At 34.9% G+C, this 19853-nt stretch overlaps 4 protein-coding genes across 4 annotated transcripts; 3 read left to right on the top strand and 1 right to left on the bottom strand.

The window, feature by feature from the left end:
- Positions 1–429: 429 nt before the first annotated feature.
- On the bottom strand, positions 430–1002 carry LOC108826636 (defensin-like protein 149). Its single transcript, XM_056994927.1, has 2 exons — positions 942–1002; positions 430–629 (listed from the first exon to the last, which is right to left on the bottom strand). Exons 1-2 carry the CDS (start codon positions 1000–1002, stop codon positions 430–432), a joined length of 261 nt encoding a protein of 86 aa, XP_056850907.1.
- Positions 1003–1940: 938 nt separating this feature from the next.
- Positions 1941–3107, top strand: LOC108826443 (uncharacterized). The gene has a single exon (XM_056994213.1). It carries the CDS (start codon positions 2025–2027, stop codon positions 2982–2984), a length of 960 nt encoding a protein of 319 aa, XP_056850193.1. The 5' UTR covers positions 1941–2024; the 3' UTR covers positions 2985–3107.
- Positions 3108–3646: 539 nt separating this feature from the next.
- On the top strand, positions 3647–5527 carry LOC108825126 (uncharacterized). The gene has a single exon (XM_018598462.1). The coding sequence runs from the start codon at positions 3647–3649 to the stop codon at positions 5525–5527; it is 1881 nt and encodes a 626-aa protein (XP_018453964.1).
- A 12326-nt stretch (positions 5528–17853) lies between these two features.
- On the top strand, positions 17854–18334 carry LOC130500177 (uncharacterized). Its single transcript, XM_056994928.1, has 2 exons — positions 17854–18024; positions 18083–18334. The coding sequence occupies exons 1-2, from the start codon at positions 17854–17856 to the stop codon at positions 18332–18334; spliced, it is 423 nt and encodes a 140-aa protein (XP_056850908.1).
- The last annotated feature ends 1519 nt before the right edge of the window (positions 18335–19853 follow it).

Raw genomic sequence — 19853 nt, forward strand, 5'->3', positions numbered from 1 at the left:
TCTAGACATGTATGTAAAATGATAGCCAAAATCGTTTAAATCGTTTTTGTTTTATTTATTAATTGTGTAAATCAATTTGGTTTAAGAGTCACTCTTATGAAGAATAGGTTAGATTCGATTTAGAATTATTAATAAAGTATATATATACCAAGGTTGCTGTATAGGAGAATGTTACTATACTCGTGCATTTATAATGTGATTCATTAATGATGGGAAATTATTTTGGTAAAACGAACCAATATTATAGGCAAAGTAGTTATTATAGTCGATAAAATATGAGGTGATTTAGTTATGATGCCAAAATTTTATTTAGAAATAAATGAAACATGACTTTCTAATGAAGATCTATTTTTTAAATATCACATATGAAAAGAAGTTGTGACTTATTAAAAGTGGAATATAATTGAGCTTCAATGTAGGTTAAAAATATCAGCGACGGCATTTATAATAGCATCTGCATTGAAAATCTCCTTTGCCTATGGGTAGGCACATACCAACCCCTTTTGGCCTCTTTTTGGTACATTCGGCTTCACATTGCTTAGTATCACATTTTCCAGTATTGTTTGGGTATGCTTCAGTACAAGTTCTTTCTGTGCTTGGTCCTCCCTTCTGAGCAGACACCACTACTCCTGTTATTATAGTAAATATAACATTAGTTTAGAATTTAAAACATAAAATTAATATATTATTTTTAAAATATATGTTTTGAGACTTTTCTTTGCATATTTATAAAAAATGATATTCTAAGCATATTATTTCTGGTGTTTCAAAAAACATAGTATTTTTTAATCAATGATCATTCTTGGAGAATTACTAAGTCAGTATAATGGAACTAGACATACATTTTATATAAAACATATAAAATAATACAGCATCAAAATAACTTTATTGTAGCATGGTTATATAATATTTACTAAAAAGTTGTAAATGTAAATACATACCTAGTAGAAAGATTGTGACCAAAATGAAGCCAATAAGCGAAGTTTGAAAAGATATTTTCATCTTAAATAATGAACTAATTGTGTTTTAGAAATTAGAAAGACAGAGAATTATATTTATAGATGAATCAAATATTGAAATATATCTAATTTTAGCTATGTTTCTTTTAAAATTTCGATATAAAAGGATCTAGTTTGACCAATTCTTTTGACAATTTCTAGTTTTTTATTTATTTAATATATAAATAGTTTGACTCATTTAATTTTAAGTTTATAACACAAAGAGAATGAAGATTCAAATAGTTAACGACCATTTGTTCACAGAATGATTCTTACCTAATAATTTTCGAAAATAAATAACAAACCATCAGCAAGCATTAGTGGGTCATGTCTTCCAAGAAAACGGTGCCTACAATAATTTTCAGCTAATAATAAAACAATGAAATATGTACAAAATCTAAAATTGAATCTATATAAATTACTAAGGTAGATTATTTTCCATGAACATATTAACATAGTCGTTACAAATATTTGAGGGATGATAATGGCATTTAATAAATGCAACACATAAGCTGACAAAAAAAAATGCAACACATAAGTTTAATTCACACGAACGTTTTTGAGAGAAAAACTAAGCACGCTGCTTCTGTTTAAACAAATTAAGCAAGGAAAAAATCTCACTAGTGTAGAAACAAAGCTTCGTTTAGTTTAAAGATCCTACCATCAGATGTGAGCCTCCTTGAAGCTCTTCACCAAGTTAATTACCAAAGTTGGTGCTCGGTCATGTTTAGACTTCTCTTCAACGTGTTATATTGCTCCGGCTTTTTGGCCTTTAATGTGTCCGTCTTGTGGCTCCGTAGACTTGGACTCAGTCAAATGGATCATATATAACTGAAGCTACCCAGAGATGCAAGCCGAGGACTATTTCCTCCATAGAAAAGTAGCTGGTCAGCCAATTAGTCAGTCTTGTGGTTAGTAGTATATAACCAGATGGGTGTATGAACGTATGATCTTATAAACCCTCACCACCATTTCCAAAACCAATATCCCATAGATTTTCATTTTTTTTTTCTTTTCTTGTAACACATGGATCGATTTCCGTTCTTGAATGTCCCAAAAGATGTTGTGGGTACCTTAAATGAATCCCGCAAACTTTTTCTCAAGAACAAGAAGTTGATGTTCTCTGTTTTGGTATTTCCTCTCGTGCTCAATGGTTTAGTTTACTTGTTCACCGTCCTTGCCATCAAACCTGAGATAACAAACTTGATTAAAGAATCAAATTTGTTACCCATGATGGATCCAAGCAGCCCGGAATACATAGCCCAACTTATGAGAGTCTTTGCGGATTTTCGCCAATTTGTGGTTTCTTCATACTTCTTTTCAACAGTCTCCTTTGTCATCAAACTTTTATCGGTTCTAGTCATCGTCCATGCTTCAGCTCTTACTCATAAAGAAGAGAACGTGAAGCTCAGAGACTTTCCGGTTCTCACCCTTAAATCTTGGAAGGGGCCTCTTTTGACCTATTTCTACATTTGCCTCTTCAGTCTTGGCTATTGGTTTCTTTTCTTTATAATCCTTTTCCCTCTCCTTTTGTTATCTTCAAATTTTGGTTCCTTGGCAACCAAGTCGTGGTCCTTGTTTGTTCTGTTTGTATTGTTCGAGTCCTATCTAGCTATCGTTTGGTACCTATCTTTGGTCATATCGATACTCGAGGAAACTTATGGATTCCAAGCTTTGGGGAAAGCTGCAAAGATTGTTAAAGGGATGAAGCCACAACTATTCCTCTTGAATATTTTCTTCGGTTTATTGTGCTTCGGTTTAGCTCAGGTCGTGAGGCTGGTCGATTTGAGATGGTCGTTTGCGGTTACCTTAACCACCGGTTTGGTACTTGTGGGATCAATCTTTGCGGTGAGGATGTTTCAACTTGTGACTTACACCGTTGCATATTTCCAGTGTAAGAGCCTCCGTGGCCAAGACATTGAGTCGCTGAGGGATGTTGAATATACGAAATTACCGTCCACATCTCTTAGTGGAGCATTGCCTTGAAATATTTAAAGAGAAGACGGGCATAATATGGTATAATCTCATGAATGGAATATAAGAGAGTTATCAGCTACGTAAAAAGACCTTTACCAGATTAATTAAAAGAAGTCGAATATATCTCTCCCAGACGCTTTCTCCTAGGCAGACTCAGTAAAACCGGTTTTAGTCCCCACTGTTTTCAACCACACGGTTTACTTCCCTATTTGGTTATGGTTTCGAATCTTTTCACCCTCTGACAAAATACCAAACCGGTTTCTACACTTTTCGGGAAATATTTCAAATCTTCAAAACCGCCTCTGCGTCTAATTTTTCCGTCGACGTCGCCGGCGGCGGCAGCGGAAGGCCGCTCCGTCTTCGGTTTCTTCGTATTGCTTCCATGAACCTCTCAACTCGCAGCAGCACCTCTCACGGGATCTAGAGAAAGGGTAGAGTCGACTGTTACTCCTCAACCCCAATTTCTCTTCAGTGACCACTGCTTCTACACTACCTGCTGCAACTGCCTTCCTTTGTCTTCCCCGACGGTGAACCCACCTGAACGACCGGAGAATACAATTGTCGTTTCATCTGCCTTTTCCTCCTCAATACCTTAAGATACTAAACTGTCCCCATGTTCCATTAAAGTCTACTGCTGCTTCGACACTACAAAACAACCACACTACTACAGGATGGCTAGACGCTACACAGCGGAAGAGAAGGGTAAGTCTGCTACTGGTAACCTCACTGCTCAACCACGGATCAGAATTAGCGCGCCGGATTTCGACCCAGCGGAACTCATCCGAGAGAACAGCTGCACATTAGTGGGACGCCTTACCAACCCCAAGGAACAGAGGATGAGCTCTGTTCTATCATATTTGGCTAAAAAATGGGGGGTTGAATCAGCTTCAGGATCTGATCTCGGAAGAGACTGCTTCCAGTTTCGCCTTAACTCAGAAAAGGAGATCCTGGAGATCCTTTACAACCGACCGTATCAATATGGCCGTTGGATGATTATAGTTCAACGATGGGAGCCCATAATATCTCCCAACTTTCCGTCACAGATACCGTTTTGGATCACCATCAAGGGCATCCCGCTTTACTACTGGCATGAGAAGGTAGTCCGCAACATCGGGATTGAGCTTGGGGAGCTAGAGACATATGTGGTTACTCGCACAACAGCTCGCATTCGCATCGTCGTAGACGGACTTAAACCCATACCGATGGAACCCACGCTCGCTTTTGACACGGGAGAAGAGAGCCCAATAACACTCGAGTATGAGAGCCTGGGAAACCACTGTACCTCCTGCTTTCGCCTGTCACACCTCCAGTCGCAATGCCCTGAGAGAATTGGAGCCACTGTTCACTTCCAACATGAACCCCAGATGTCTGCCCCTCAACGGGAGTATCACGCCCAAGCCTCTAAGCGACCTATCGCAAAGGAGCAACGGGAGAAAACTATGGTACAAGAACCTTTCAGAGAAAGAGTGGATCGCCATGGTAGGCCGTTTGGAGACAGAGCCGCTTACGTCGGGCCACGCCCCAATGGACCTAAGAACAAGATTGCTCCTGCGGCTCCGCTATCACAGCGTGATAACTTGAGGGAGAAACGGATTAGCCCTGCAGACACGAGATTACAGACGCGTCACTCCCCACCTCTATCTCAACGTCGAAACACATATCGTGATACTGACTTGGAAGACACACACAGATCTCCCAAACGCTACTCCCCAAGACTCCAATGGAAGCCTAAAGCTTCGGAACTAGCCCTTAACTCCACGCCTCAACAAAGCAAGAACAACTCCCCTCTGCTATCTCTGGAGCGTCATCTAAACTTTAATGAGTTCCCTCCGCTACAATCATCCAGAAGAGAAGATGGAGGCAATGACCACACAAGTCATGTCTCGCCTCGTATGCAATGGAAAGCCACTTCACCTGTTGCAGAACAGGGAGCAACGCCTCAATCTAGACCCTATTCGCCCCCCTATAGAGGAATCGACACCTACGAGGGACCGAATTTTAACGCTCAAAACCAAGGTATCCCAACGAGGGAAGCAGTTTTGGAGGAACTCAACGAAGCTGCTTTACAGTACGTCAATGTTGAGGACCCAATTGAACGGGCAGCACGACAGAAAAGAGTCCTCCAAAGCGAGATTGACGGATCAGTAGAACAAACTGCAGCTAGAATCATTCAAGTGGCGACTGCCAATGCTCTAAGGACGGTGGAGGCAACCTCTACAGAGGTCATAATCCTCCCACCAGTAACGGCAGCTCCGGAGGATGTACCAACACAACCACCACGCAAGAGAGGGAGACCTGCTGGAACAAACACAGCCCGCACCATCTCCCGTAACACTGTCAGGCTCAGCCCAAAAACTTATGCAGGCACGGGATCAAGGAAGAGAAACTTGGCTAAGGCTCAAGCGTCTCCCGGACTTTCAAACAAATCCTCTACTAGACAAACGCGCAGACCACGACAAGCAACTTCAACGACAGCGCCTCACATCAACCTAATCCCTGCGATATCGGAGCAGCAGATGGATTTTCGGCTGCCCAAGCCCGGTCTTCCTTAGCGATGCTTAGCTGGAACTGTCGTGGACTGGGGAATCCCATGACAGTCCAGCATATAAAGGAGCTTAACCAACAAGCTTCTCTTGACATCATCTTCCTCATGGAGACGAAAAACCCGGACTCTGTTGTCGTGCAGGAATTAGAGTTCTTAGGCGCGGATCATCACTTCTTAGTCCCACCGGAGAGGCCTAATAGTGGAGGGCTAGCTTTATTCTGGAAGCAAGATATTGATCTACAAGTTTTATCCTCCTCTAAGAATGTGATAGACACAATCATTGCTTATAAAGGAAAGACTTTCTTTGCCTCATTTGTGTATGGAGATCCAGATGTTCAGCATCGTTTTATTGTGTGGGATTTCTTGACCACTCTCTCACTAACCAGGAACTCCCCCTGGATTTTGGTGGGCGACTTCAACGAGATCATTGATAACAGTGAGAAGTCGGGAGGTCCGGAGAGAGCGGAGGGTTCGTTTGGAGCCTTCCGAAATATGTTGTCTAGCTGTGACCTTTTTGATCTCAAGCATACAGGTATTCCATTATCTTGGCGGGGGCGTCGGCGATCACACTTAGTATACTGTCGACTGGACAGGGTTCTCGTCAACCCATCTTGGTCTGATCGCTTTCCAACAGGGAGATGTCATTACCTGAAATTTGATACCTCAGATCATAGACCTGTCCTCACAGTGTTTGATTCCGTGAAGCGAAGGAGAAGCCGTCTGTTCAGATATGATCGCAGATTGAAGGATAACGTTGAAGTCAAAGACATGATTGCAGAGGTTTGGAACGAGGATCCGAGCTTATCCATGGACGACCGACTATCACGGTGCCGTCAGGCCATTTCATCATGGGCAAAGAAACGTGCCTTTAATAGCAAGGAGAAGATTCATAAGCTCAAAAGGTCGCTCGAGTCTGCTATGAGTGACCCGTTGGGAAACGACACTCACATTGCGGATTTGAACTCTAAACTCAGAGTGGCATACAAAGAGGAAGAAGAGTTCTGGCGCCAGCGTAGTAGGATCATGTGGCTATCGGCGGGAGACAAGAACTCCGGTTATTTCCATGCGGTGGCTAAAGGTCGCAGAGCCCGCAACAGGATGGCAGTGCTGGAAGACGCTCAAGGCGTAGCCTATTACGAAGAGGATCAAATAGCAAGACAAATCTCGTCTTATTTTGACAGTATCTTCACAACGGATAGCTCACTGGGAAATGCATCTGCTACAGCGGAGATAGTGGCTGCGGCTATCAAGCCAAGCATATCGGAGGAAGAGAACACTCGACTATGCGCCATTCCCGACACAACAGAGATAAAGCAAGCTCTGTTCTTCATACACCCTGATAAAGCGCCGGGTCCGGATGGGTTCTCGGCGAGTTTCTTTCATTCTAACTGGGATACGATCGGCCCTTCTCTGGTATCGGAAGTACAAGCGTTCTTCCTTACAGGCGTGATGCCAGAAACGACAAATGTTACGTACATCAGGCTAATACCGAAGTCAACAAGCGCAAAGGTGGTAGCGGACTACAGGCCCATAGCTCTCTGCAATGTGGCTTACAAGGTAATCACGAAGATCATCTCGCTCCGACTGAAATCGACATTGCAACATATTATCTCGGAAACTCAATCAGCATTCGTCCCGGGAAGAGCCATCTCGGATAATGTCTTGATTACACACGAGATTCTCCATACTCTCAAGACATCGGAGGCTATAGTCCATTGCTCGATGGCCGTCAAAACCGATATGAGTAAAGCATATGACAGGCTAGAGTGGAACTTCATTGAGACAGTACTCCGACGCTTTGGTTTTGCACCACCTCTAGTGAACCTGATCATGCAATGCATCTCTTCGGTTACTTATTCTTTCCTGGTGAATGATTCGGTTCATGGGAAGGTGACTCCATCCCGAGGGATTCGACAAGGAGACCCGCTCTCGCCATATGTTTTTATTCTTTGCGGAGAGGTCCTATCGGGACTATGCACACGCGCCCAAAGGAGTGGACATTTACCCGGCTTATGTGTAGCCACAGCTGCACCTCGTTTGAATCACTTACTCTTCGCAGATGATACGATGTTCTTCCTCAGCACGGACTCAGACAGTTGCTCAGCTTTAATGGAGATCCTCCATCAGTACAAGACGTCCTCTGGCCAGTTGATTAACGAATCAAAATCCTCAATTTCTTTTTCTGCTAAGACCCCGCAGGCAATACGGCAACGTGTTAAACTTCACCTCGGGATAGAAAAAGAAGGAGGTGCAGGCAAATACTTAGGCCTACCGGAACACTTTGGACGAAGGAAGAAGGATTTATTCACGGGCATTGTGGATAAGATCAGAGTGAGAGCTGCGTCGTGGTCATCACGCTGCCTCTCCAGTGCGGGCAAGTTAGTGATGCTGAAGTCCGTTCTTACGGCCATCCCATCGCACGCTATGACTTGTTTCTTACTGCCTGTAAGTCTATGCGACCGTATCCAATCTACACTAACTCGGTTCTATTGGGATTCATCACCGGACAAGAAGAAGATGTGTCTAGTCGCATGGGATAAACTTACGAAGCCAAAAGCTCTTGGAGGTTTGGGTATCCGAGACATCCAGTGTTTTAACACAGCACTACTTGCAAAACAAGCTTGGCGCATCGTCACCAAACCGGATTGCTTGCTGGCTCGAGTTGTGAAGGGGAAATATTGCACCAAATCCCCGTTTCTTACCGTCCCGGAAGCAAAGGCAATATCCCATGGTTGGAGGGTATACTTGCGGGAAGAGATCTATTAGTAACCAACCTTGGGAAGGTTATTGGTAATGGCGAGGACACCAGAGTTTGGAAGGATAGTTGGTTGAGTACAGAGGTTCCACTCGCTCCCATAGGGCCGACAGCAGAAGCCGAGCAAGACCTTTTTGTCTCTGATCTTCTATGCAGAGACAGAGCACAATGGAACATAAGGCGCATCTTAAGCTCAATACCACACCATCTAGAACAGATTCTCCGGATACAGCCTAGTTTAACAGGAGCACCAGACTCGTTTGCTTGGTTGGCGAATAAATCTGGTATCTATTCCGTTAAATCAGGATATTATGCAGCAATGGCAAAGCGTACCAGAAGTGATAGAGACCTCACGGAGGCGCAACAACTTCAGGAACAGAAACTCAACAAGGCAATTTGGAATTGTAAAGTTTCTCCAAAGGTACAGCTGTTCTTATGGAAGATCGTCCATGGCTCACTACCTCTTGGTGAAATTTTAGCAAGGCGAGGGATGCTCACAAATGTCTCTTGTCGCCACTGCGGAGAGATGGAGACTGCGGATCATCTCTTCTTGCACTGTTGCTTCACTCGCCAAATATGGGAGACCTCTCTTTGGAAACATGATCCTCAGCTCTCGGAGCTTTCATCCTTTGCGGAAGCTTTCCTAACATCATCTTCGTTTATCAATCTCCCCCCCATTGGAGTAAAGGATACTCTGTTTCCTTGGATCTGCTGGGGGATTTGGACGGCGCGGAATCAACTCATCTTCGAAAATAGAAGGTTCGACCCGAGCGACATCATCTCCAAAGCTGTAGGCTATGCGCGAGAATGGAACAATGCTCAGTCAAGCCTGCCTACCCAACGAACTCCTCTTCGGATACACGTGCAACAACCTATAGGGAATGTGTCGGAACCTAATTGCTTCACGGACGCTGCTTGGCAATCGACCACGTTCCGGGCAGGTTGTGGCTGGACAGTGCTGAGCTCCGAAGGAAACACCCTGCTGCAGGGGACCTGCGTTTTTCACCACATATCGTCAGCACAAATGGCGGAGGCTCTTGCCATCCGATCGGCCCTCACCCATGCTGCGGAAGCTGGGATCTCTAGAATCTGTATTAATTCAGATTGTCAGACGCTCATCGCGTCCATTCACTCGAAGTGCCACTCGACGGATCTCTACGGAATCATTCGAGACATCGAGCATCTATCTTCTTGTTTTTCCAGCATTTCTTTTAGTTTCATCTCGCGTTCTATGAACTCTTTGGCTGATTCATTGGCCAAATCTGCTTTGTATTCATCTCTCCCCAACTAGGATTCTAGTTGGAAGGTTATAAAAGTTTGGTGTTCAAAAAAAAAAAATCTCATGAATGGAATGTATGTTTGTTTTGGGAAATTATTATTATGAATATATATATATATATATATATATATATATATATGTTTTTGCAATATGTCTTTGCTTCTTCTTTTAATACTGTTAAGCCACATGATTTCAAGCAAAATCTCACAAATCCACTAGATTACTATCCAATTTTATTTTATTTTTAATCAAATGTTATTTAAATTGTTGGAACATACCGACATAATAGTAACTAGATTACTTTAGAGATGCACATTGAAGAGTCGTTTTTTTTTTGATAACTCGAAGAAAATTGAAATATATAGTGTCGATAAAAAACCAAAAACAAAAAACATAAACCAAACAAAATAAAACAAAAATATAAACAGAGTCTAAAACTTATATATGTCCACAAGTCTATTCCTTTTAGGGTTGAGACTGCTCAAAACATTTGTTTCTTACGTCAGTTCCATTGATATCGAATTCTTTTAGAAAGATGGAAGGAATGCTGAGGACATTTTTTTACAAAACCATTTTTTTAACTGAATATAAGCATTTTAAAAAAAAAAACTAACTGAATATAAGCTTCGCTTCCTTCTCAGAGCCGGATTTGACCCCATATTCAGAAACAAATGCATGGGGCCCATAAATTTAAGAAAGTTTTGGAGGCTATTTTAATTATTGCTAATTTGTAGTATTCTTTAGAACATGAGAACTGTAAAAAGTTTTAGGACGTATTTTAAACACATAACAAAATTAATTTTTAATTTTTTTCCTTTTGTTTTAATATCAGACTTAATGATAAATGATAATGATTAATTAAACCCTATTAAACTGTATCCACTTTAACTAGTCTTAGAAACAACAACATATTTGATATTTCACTCTTTTTACGAGTTACAGAGTAAATAAAAATTAAAAAAGCTTAGAAATTTGTTTCCAACCTTTTTTGTTATTCAGTTTTATGTTTGTCCGATTAACATTAATTTTCATAAAGTATTACTTACAATAAAAAATACATCACATGTAAGATTAAATGATCTGGTTATCTTGTTGACTAAAAAATTGATATGATCCAAAAATATGATACAACATTTTCCGTATGATTTTATAGAAAAAAATATAAGAAGATTTAATCTCTTGAGTTGATATAATTTATTAGTCTTTAGGACATATAATTTGTTTTTATTGTAAACTTGAATTTTAGTTAATTTTTTATCTGTTATTTAAAGATCGATTTTTTGTTCCATTTGGGACCTCGTATATCTGAGGACCGACACTGTCCCTTCTTCACTGTGTATGCTCTCTTCCACCATTGTCACATCCTTGTACAGTTGTCCTACGAATACAACTCTCAAAGAGTCGTTTTCTTTTATTACAAAACCTTTTTTTTTCTATTTTACAAAACCTTCAGCCATACCCTCAACATCAAATTTCACCTTTGTCTCCCGGTTGCAAGGCAGTAAGGTCGTTCTCTTGGTTCCATATGGCTTCCACGGATGTTTATTTCCCCATCCACTCTTCATTCTCATTTCTTTAAAGCTCTCTGAAGCATCCATGGAAGCCATGTGGGTATGTGACCATCAGAACGACCTCATTGCCAGGAGACATAAGGTGAAACTTGATGCTCAAGATTTGGCTTCCAAGTTTTCTTTTAGGAATTCCCAAAGAAAGCGTTCTTCGAAGCTTGTTGAAATAAAACATTTCTTATTATAAATGTTTCCGAAGTTTTTTTTTGTGGAAACTTTACCCAAAAAGATAATTTTTACCAAATCTTTTTTTTCTCTTTACTATTGTAAAGTTTATTTTCACAAATAATACAGTAATAGTATAACATATGTCCCATTTAACTGAATGTATTAGAAGAACGGATCAATCATGATAAAGATATGTGTAGTGATGGTTTCAAAACTATGTGAATGTTTTACTTATATTCTGAATAATTGAACGAACTCAACCAGTCCAACTTATATAAAACTTTTACACACAGAATAAAATAAACTGACCTGTGTGTGTCTGGTTACTTTTGAAACTACCTAAAAACATTTTGGTATAGTAAATTTTGAAAATGTGAAGAGCACTATAATTGATTTCGAATGTGACACTGGAAATAATATTTTATGGTACACAGTAGTTTCTCATTTTAATGCGTAAACCGATCAACTCCCCACCTAATACAGAAGGATGTATTCTTTCCATAAATATAATGTCACTATACAATTTCAATAACCATATTGTATGAGCCCATCTCCACTTATTATTTGTATCAAGTCATTTAGAAAATCATATTGTAACGTTCCAACCGTCTATGGTTAATGGGTCATCCATGCCCGATCATTCGATTTGTGGACCTTATTCCGCCTGACGGACAGTGCGTTAATTTTTTGGAGGCTTATTAGTAATATTTATTGATCCGGCAATCACCATATGACATTTCTCCATGTTTTGTCTTACTCGTAAGGTATCGCGAATAACTTCAAGATAAAATCATCCATCATTCCATTACTCCAACTCAATCACGTTTAACCCTAAAGTTCTAAACGGATGTGTGACAGAAAAAATAAGTAAATTTTAGCGACATAAATAGCCAAATCAATCCTTTTAAGTTTTTCCATATAACATAACTTTTGATGTTACAATTCATCATCTCTCAAAGAAAGATAACAAGATGTTGTGTCCCATGACAGATCTCAAAATACCTTTCGGGTTAGAATCGTGATGACTAACCAGATTTGTTACCATTTGTAATACTACAACTGTCCACGGTTAATGGCCACACATGCCTGTTCTCTCGGCATGTGGGCTTATTTCATCTACACATGTCAATTAGGGTCGAAATCCGCAGCCCGAATCCGCCCTACCCTTTAAAATTTACCGGGTTTGGGCTTAGTTTTATAAGTCCAAAAATTTGAATCTTTCGAGCTAAACCCATTTGAACTTTGGTTATTTTAGGTCTAACCCCGTTTGGATTAGAGCTGCCCCGAAAACCCAAAATTTATATTTTACTTTAAATATTATCATTTTTACAATCAAAACTATTAATAATATTGATATATTGTTTTAATATTTTTGATCTGAACTCTAATAGCAAAAATATCAAAGTTGTTAATGCACTTTATTATTTGATTATCACAAATGTCACATTTTAAATTTTTGCAAATATATCTTTTTCCTTTTATGTACAACATGTTTCTTTTTAAATACAAAATATGAAACATTTGATCATGTTTATCTTAATTTTTTCTCTCGTATATTTAACTAAATAATTCTTAAATTTGATTTGCTTATAATATACTTTTAAATCATAGAAAAAAGTAAAACACTTTTGATAAGGAAGAATAAATTCACTTTATACTTATAAAAAATAATTGGAACTCATTTTTTTATGAAAATCCACCTGTATTAAGACGATAGAAGTGACAATAACAAATATTTTTTTTAAAAGTCCGAAAAGTCTGATAGCCCTATAAAGATCGGGTAGGGCTTTGAAATCAAGGTCAGAATATTTTCAGACCGGCCATGCCGGATTCAAATATTTAAGAGTTTAGCTGGTTTGGACCGGGCCAGACCGGACCAGCTCGAATTGACGTCCCTAATTTCATCTGACGAATGATGCGTCAACTTTTCCGAAAGTTCGAAATTATTGTTGAGTTTAAGTACGCTTAACTCTGAAGTTCTAAACGAATGTGTGCGAGAAAGATAAATGCACTTTGGTGACATAAGTAACCAAATCTCAGTACTACAAAAAAGGTAGCCAAATCCCTCTTAAACATTTCTATATATCACAATTCGGATATTACACATATGTGCAATTTTTTCTCATGTACATTGAAATGATGAAAAGAAAACCATAAATCTAGAATAGTAAATCAGTGTTAAAAAGACCATAAGTCTGAAATTATATATTGTTATATCCAAGTAATATGCCAAATTTATAATTATTTTGAATTTAATAAGTTCTAGATTGAAACCCATAATTTTTTTTGGAACAAGAAATAGAACATGTCGCTAAATCCTCTCTCCACATCTGCTGACACTCGAGATTCGTTTCAGAATTTTTTTTTTTTTGTGACACCAGTAGAATTAACAGCTTCGGTAATATACCAAATACTAAAACATGAATTTCTTAAGAAACATGATTACTCAATCGTAAGATCATCATATTTTATACTATGCGTAAAACCTTTACGCAAAACTTTTGAAGAACTTGTCCAGAAAACATTGCACATGCGTTTGTCTAAACATTATACGGCAAAATTAAGATGCCGCTTTGAATGTCACCCGACATGAAATGATGAAATTGTCACACATTGATTTTTAGTATATTAATTACTTCCTACTTTGAACAAAATAAAATTACTTTCTACATTTCGTAACGATACGTATTTAAAAAAAATCAGAATAATGACTTTTTTTGTATTTTCAATGTATTCAACCAATATAATTAACTGTGAACTTGAAAAGTTATATTTATTAAATTTTTATTGATTAAGAATTATAGAAAATTAGATTTTTTGTCCATACTTGAGAACATAATCATTTTAAAGTTATTTTTAATATGTATTATTAATTTAATACTATCATAATAAAATATTGTTTATATTATCAAATGTATGAACATATCAAAATTATTTATATGTAAAACATTTCATTAAAATGTATATGCTCTTTACTAACTTATTTTGCTTTTGGAAATTCTCACATATAAATACTTTCAAAAATATATTTATACATTACCTTTTTGGAATCACTGAATATTATTTTCATCATACAAATATCTTTTTATTTGATTGATATGTAATTATCCTTCTTTTTCTTAATAATTTAATTTTTATGATTAAAAATATTGTTTTTACATAGAAAGAATTTGTATATAGAGGAATTATCTTATTAATTTATGATAATTAACATAGTTTAGTAAATTTACTTAATTATATAAATTGAGGAATTAACGACTTTAACCGTTTAAAATTTATGAAAAAAAATACGTAGCAAATAACAGTATGTATAATAATCACAAAATTATCTTTCTATAGCTAAAATGTATTATTTTAAAGTGGAGGATGTACCATTTAAGAGAAACCCCCTAGTTAACCAACATCTTTGGTTGAACAAAAAAAAGAAATCTAATCTATTAAAAGTGAAGTACAATTTAGAAATAACCCTTAGTTCACCTCTATAATTACAAGTGAATGCCATTGAGTTAATTGATTTAATTTAGTATTATTTATTTGGAAAGTAACTGATTTAAACCAACAATCAATGTCCTTAATTCATTATTATTCCACAAAATATTCCTAAAACCAATACCACTCCCATTCATTTAACTTAGATTAACGCCAACTATATAAATTTCATCAAGCACACTAAACACAAAGATATCTTTTTTTTTTTGCATGAAACACAAAGATATCAATCTTTTGATTCCAAGATATTTTCTTAACTAACCAGAAATTGTGCTAGCCTTGATAATTATTATAAAGACGAGTTTTGAAAAATCAAAAACAAGAATATTCACTTGATACAAAATGATTTTACAATTATGTCAATCTATCCTTTAAAATAGCAGAGTTCATTTTCTACACTACCAAATGAATGAAACAATTCTTTACCTCAAAAATAGGCAGCATTCTAAGGTTTTATACTTTTTCTAACCTGCAAAGCAAAACTACTCTCCGAAAAATTCATTGCTACTACTTTTGGAAAAAGGCTGTATTAAACAGATGTGAGGGGACATATAATCAAAGCATTAATAGTAGGAATATTCAATCTGGATATCAGTTAATTTTTTCGATTTTTGGTATTTTTGTTTATAAAAAATAACTACCATATTAAAATCATATTTATTTTAGTTTGTTATATACTATCGTTTTTTGGTTATTCAGTTTTACACCAAAAAAACCATAAATTTATTTATCTTTTTAAAATATTTATGAATTTTATATTATATGATTAAGTATCGGTTTTAAATAACATGAAGATATTTCATCTTTCAAATAGCTTATTTTCTGTTTCTTTTACTATTTAAAATAATTAATAAGCATATTAATTTAATAATTATAATAGAGGTTTTATAGAATAAAAATAGAAAATTAGTAGTCTATAATATTATAAATAATTAAATATGCACACATATTTGTTAACAAAAAGATAAAAACTATGTTTTATTTAATTTGATAGAAATAAAACATAACTTTTATCTTAAAATATTAAATTGCTAAAATCAATATTTTAACTATGAAGATCATATCAATAAAATAAATTATGTATATATCCTTAACTATCTTATATAATTTACATATAATTATACTACTATATTTTAATTGATTGATTTCTTCGGTTTGATCGGTTTATATACCAAATCATATTTATATACTGTGGTTTCTTAAAAATGAAAATTTTGTATTACCGAATTCCAACCATTTTATCTATTTTGGTCTATTTGGTTGTAGTTGGTTCGGTTTTACCAGATTAAACACCCCTAATTAATAGTCATTTAATCTATTTTTATGGAAAATGAATAATACAATTTATGAGGTAGACTTTGAGTCATAAACAAAAGAAAATAAATATTTTTACTTCAGTTAAAAAAAATTCACTTGAAGTTAGTGGTAGAGATGATTTCTTTCTCGCAATGCTTTTCATTTACCACTTTACATAATATACAAAGTTTACACAATATATATGTTACAAATTGTAAATGAAATCTTTAATTATTTTTATATAAACAATAATCAAATAAAAAGTATCCGCCAACATTGCTAACACAATATACAAAACTATTTTTTTAAAATAATTGTGTTTATGTGTAAACAAAATGAAAAAGTTATATAAATCAAAAACGCACCCGCACGGCGCACGGATGTGCGGGTCAAAACTCTAGTTTTACATTTTATTTTGGTTTCAAATAATAAGTGTATATGAATCCAATTCAATCCGGCCCACTAAATCTATAAAATTAGCTGTAGTGGTTCTCACATTTATGATCCTATAGATTGTAGGACCATTATATAAACGTTATTGATGCACACTGCTCACCCATAAAAATGAAAATGTAATCCATTCTGTATTCAACAATCAGTAATCAGTTAGTAGTATGTATATATAGAACAAATCTCTCTTATTAAAAAAAACATTTGGGACTAACCTTTAGTCGTACATTATATCACATTAAATGTCATTAATAATTAATAAGACATTATAATTTCATTAAAGATAATTACGAAAACATAATAATACTGAATATTTATCCAAACAATAAAATAGTCAATCTTATGTTCAAACAATATAAATCATTTGGCCTTATTTTAATAACTTTTATTAATCATATTTTAAATGATTGGTAAACATAATTGACTTAAACACTTAAATTATTTATTAAAAATTGAAAAATAAGTATAACTGTTTTCAGGTTTTGATACTAAAAACAATTTCATTTAATATGAAATAAATTAAATCAATGGCTTGTTTTATATATCTTTTCATGAATAAAAAAATGCATTCATTTAAACTTTAAAAGCTTTCATTTTAAATTAAATATTGTATTAAATAAAATATTAGAGACAAGAAATTGACATTCAATGAGTTTTATAATTAAAAATATATCAAAATATATATCACACCAATAATCAAACAAATTACGTATATTTTATTAAAAATTCATAGCAAAATGGGTTGAAATAATTGATAAATAAAATCATGTAATATTTTATACAATTTCCATATTTAATAAAAATAAAAATAATAATTACGTTTCAAATATACTAAAATTAAAGTGTTAAAGAATATTAGTTTAGTAAATTAAATCTAGTTAAAATAAATTTTGCACTTTACAATCATGGAGCCTTAGCAGTGGCGGAAAAGTTGAATATAAGAGGCATGAATATAGAGGCAAGATGTAAGCCGTCTGACCAAGGTCTGGAGATATGGAGATTGGCAGGTTTTACTCATCAGAGTAACTTCACGTATCAAACTCTAGTGGAGTGGAGCTTTTTTTCAAAAAAAAAAAAACTCTAGTGGAGCTATTCACAGAAAAAATGCAGAAGATGCAAGATGAAGAGATTCATTCCTTAGATGTTATGGGCGATATGAAGAACCAAACCGAAATTCAATCCTTTATGCTGATACACAGGAATCATGTGTTTTACAAGTCACGAAGGCAAAAGAGGAGCCGTGCATTTGGAATGAACTCAACAAAATAAAAAGATATGAGATGAAAACGTTAAAGAGAACAGAGATATGTAGAGTTTGGTCTCCACCGATGGATAGAGTATTTAAATGCAATATCTACAGTAACTGGAGAAATGCACATTTACATGCTGGGGGAGCTTGGATCACACGAGATAAAGCTGGAACTGTGAAGCACCACATTCGGGACGCATTCACGAGCTCATCTTACAAATTCATGGCTGAGCTGAGATGTCTCGAATGGGTAATACAGAGATTAAAAGACCCAGTATCAGGAGATGGTTATTGGTACTAAATCACAGGAGCTCATAGAAGCAGTTAAGAAGCCGTCAAGCGGGCCCAGGTTTCGAATAATACTTCAAAGGATTTCAGTTCTCTGCTCTGATTTCCAAATGGTAGCCTTTGAAGCTGAAACAGGGGTGTCCAATCAAATAGCAAAGGCCATTGCGAAGAGTGTGCTGAGGGATGAAATGATGCAATCATATCTTGCTTTAGGATGCCCTGCTTGGTTGCATGATCGAATTCATATGGAGACTCCTGTCGATGAATCATAGATCTTTCTTTTTCTTTTAAGGCTGAGTCATAGCTGGTTTTCTCATTGTTCTTTTTGTTTTGGTGCTGTTTCCGGACAATATTGTTATCGACTTTGTGTATTTTGACATTAAAAAAACAGCGTAAATCATAATCTAGTAAGTATTTATATTTGATGCGAAGAAAATCAAATATTGGAAAAAATATAATTGTAGAAACATTACGAGTGTTCTGGTTTTCTAGAGGATGAATTTGAATATTTGTAATGAATTAGTGATCATTAGAAATAACATATATTATCTTAATTTAAAAAAAAAATCTCAAAAATTGTGAGATATCATCAAAAATCCCCTAGACTATATTTGAGAAGTGATTTTGCCACATGTTTTCTCTACAATCATTTTCACAAAAATAATATGACATCTAATCTATTAAAAGTGGAGTACAAAATTAGATTAACCCTTAGTTTTCCACTAGAATTACATTGCCATGCCATTAAGATATTAAATGAAGCTATATTTAAGTATGATTATTTTTTCTAATTTAAATAATAGATTTAAACATTTAATGTCTTTTCCTAATTTAAATAATATATTTCCTTAATAAAATCTTAACCAAAATAGATTTCCTAATATATTTTGTATTAACATATTAAATATTTTTAATATTTATTAGTAACAAATAATAAAATAAAAAATCACACATCATAATCAATTTATATAATATATAAATAAAATATAAAATAATTTATTTATATATTATTAGCATAATGCTCTCATAATATAAATTTAATTAGTTATAAATATAAGATTGGTTTTAAATGATACATTGTGATATAATAGACGATTAAATCACAAAATATAATTGTTTTAAAAAGTAATAAATAAAATTGTTATGTTTTAAAATGTTATATTAACAATTATGTAATACATTTTAATTTACAAATATATATATAGTATACCATTAGTACACAAAAAAAAACTAAAGAGAAAGAAAATATTTATACAGTCACAGGTCAAGCTCTAAAAATAAACAAAAACAACGCAAGATTATTTTTCTTTAAAAAAATATTTTAATAGAAATTATAGTTCCAAATATGTTTATATATTTTATGTATTTATAATTTTTTTTATGGGATGCTAAGATTTTTGAATTAAAAAAATTTATGACTCCTCTATATTATTTTAATTAGGAAATTTAAAATTTATATCATAACATTTTTATTAAAATTTTAGTTTTATCTAATCTATTAAAAGTGGAGTACAAAATTAGATTAACCCTTAGTTTTCCACTAGAATTACATTGCCATGCCATTAAGATATTAAATGAAGCTATATTTAAGTATGATTATTTTTTCTAATTTAAATAATAGATTTAAACATTTAATGTCTTTTCCTAATTTAAATAATATATTTCCTTAATAAAATCTTAACCAAAATAGATTTCCTAATATATTTTGTATTAACATATTAAATATTTTTAATATTTATTAGTAACAAATAATAAAATAAAAAATCACACATCATAATCAATTTATATAAT

Source organism: Raphanus sativus, chromosome 9, assembly GCF_000801105.2.
Source record: "Raphanus sativus cultivar WK10039 chromosome 9, ASM80110v3, whole genome shotgun sequence".
NCBI lineage: Eukaryota > Viridiplantae > Streptophyta > Magnoliopsida > Brassicales > Brassicaceae > Raphanus > Raphanus sativus.

Bases quoted from the DNA above. Each gene is read 5' to 3' on its own strand.
- LOC108826443 (XM_056994213.1), top strand. From the start codon at position 2,025: ATGGATCGATTTCCGTTCTTGAATGTCCCAAAAGATGTTGTGGGTACC.
- LOC130500177 (XM_056994928.1), top strand. From the start codon at position 17,854: ATGGATAGAGTATTTAAATGCAATATCTACAGTAACTGGAGAAATGCA. The intron at 18,025-18,082 runs GTAATACAGAGA...ACTAAATCACAG, and splicing joins AGCTGAGATGTCTCGAATGG to GAGCTCATAGAAGCAGTTAA.
- LOC108826636 (XM_056994927.1), bottom strand. From the start codon at position 1,002: ATGAAAATATCTTTTCAAACTTCGCTTATTGGCTTCATTTTGGTCACA. The intron at 630-941 runs GTATGTATTTAC...CTATAATAACAG, and splicing joins GGTCACAATCTTTCTACTAG to GAGTAGTGGTGTCTGCTCAG.
- LOC108825126 (XM_018598462.1), top strand. From the start codon at position 3,647: ATGGCTAGACGCTACACAGCGGAAGAGAAGGGTAAGTCTGCTACTGGT.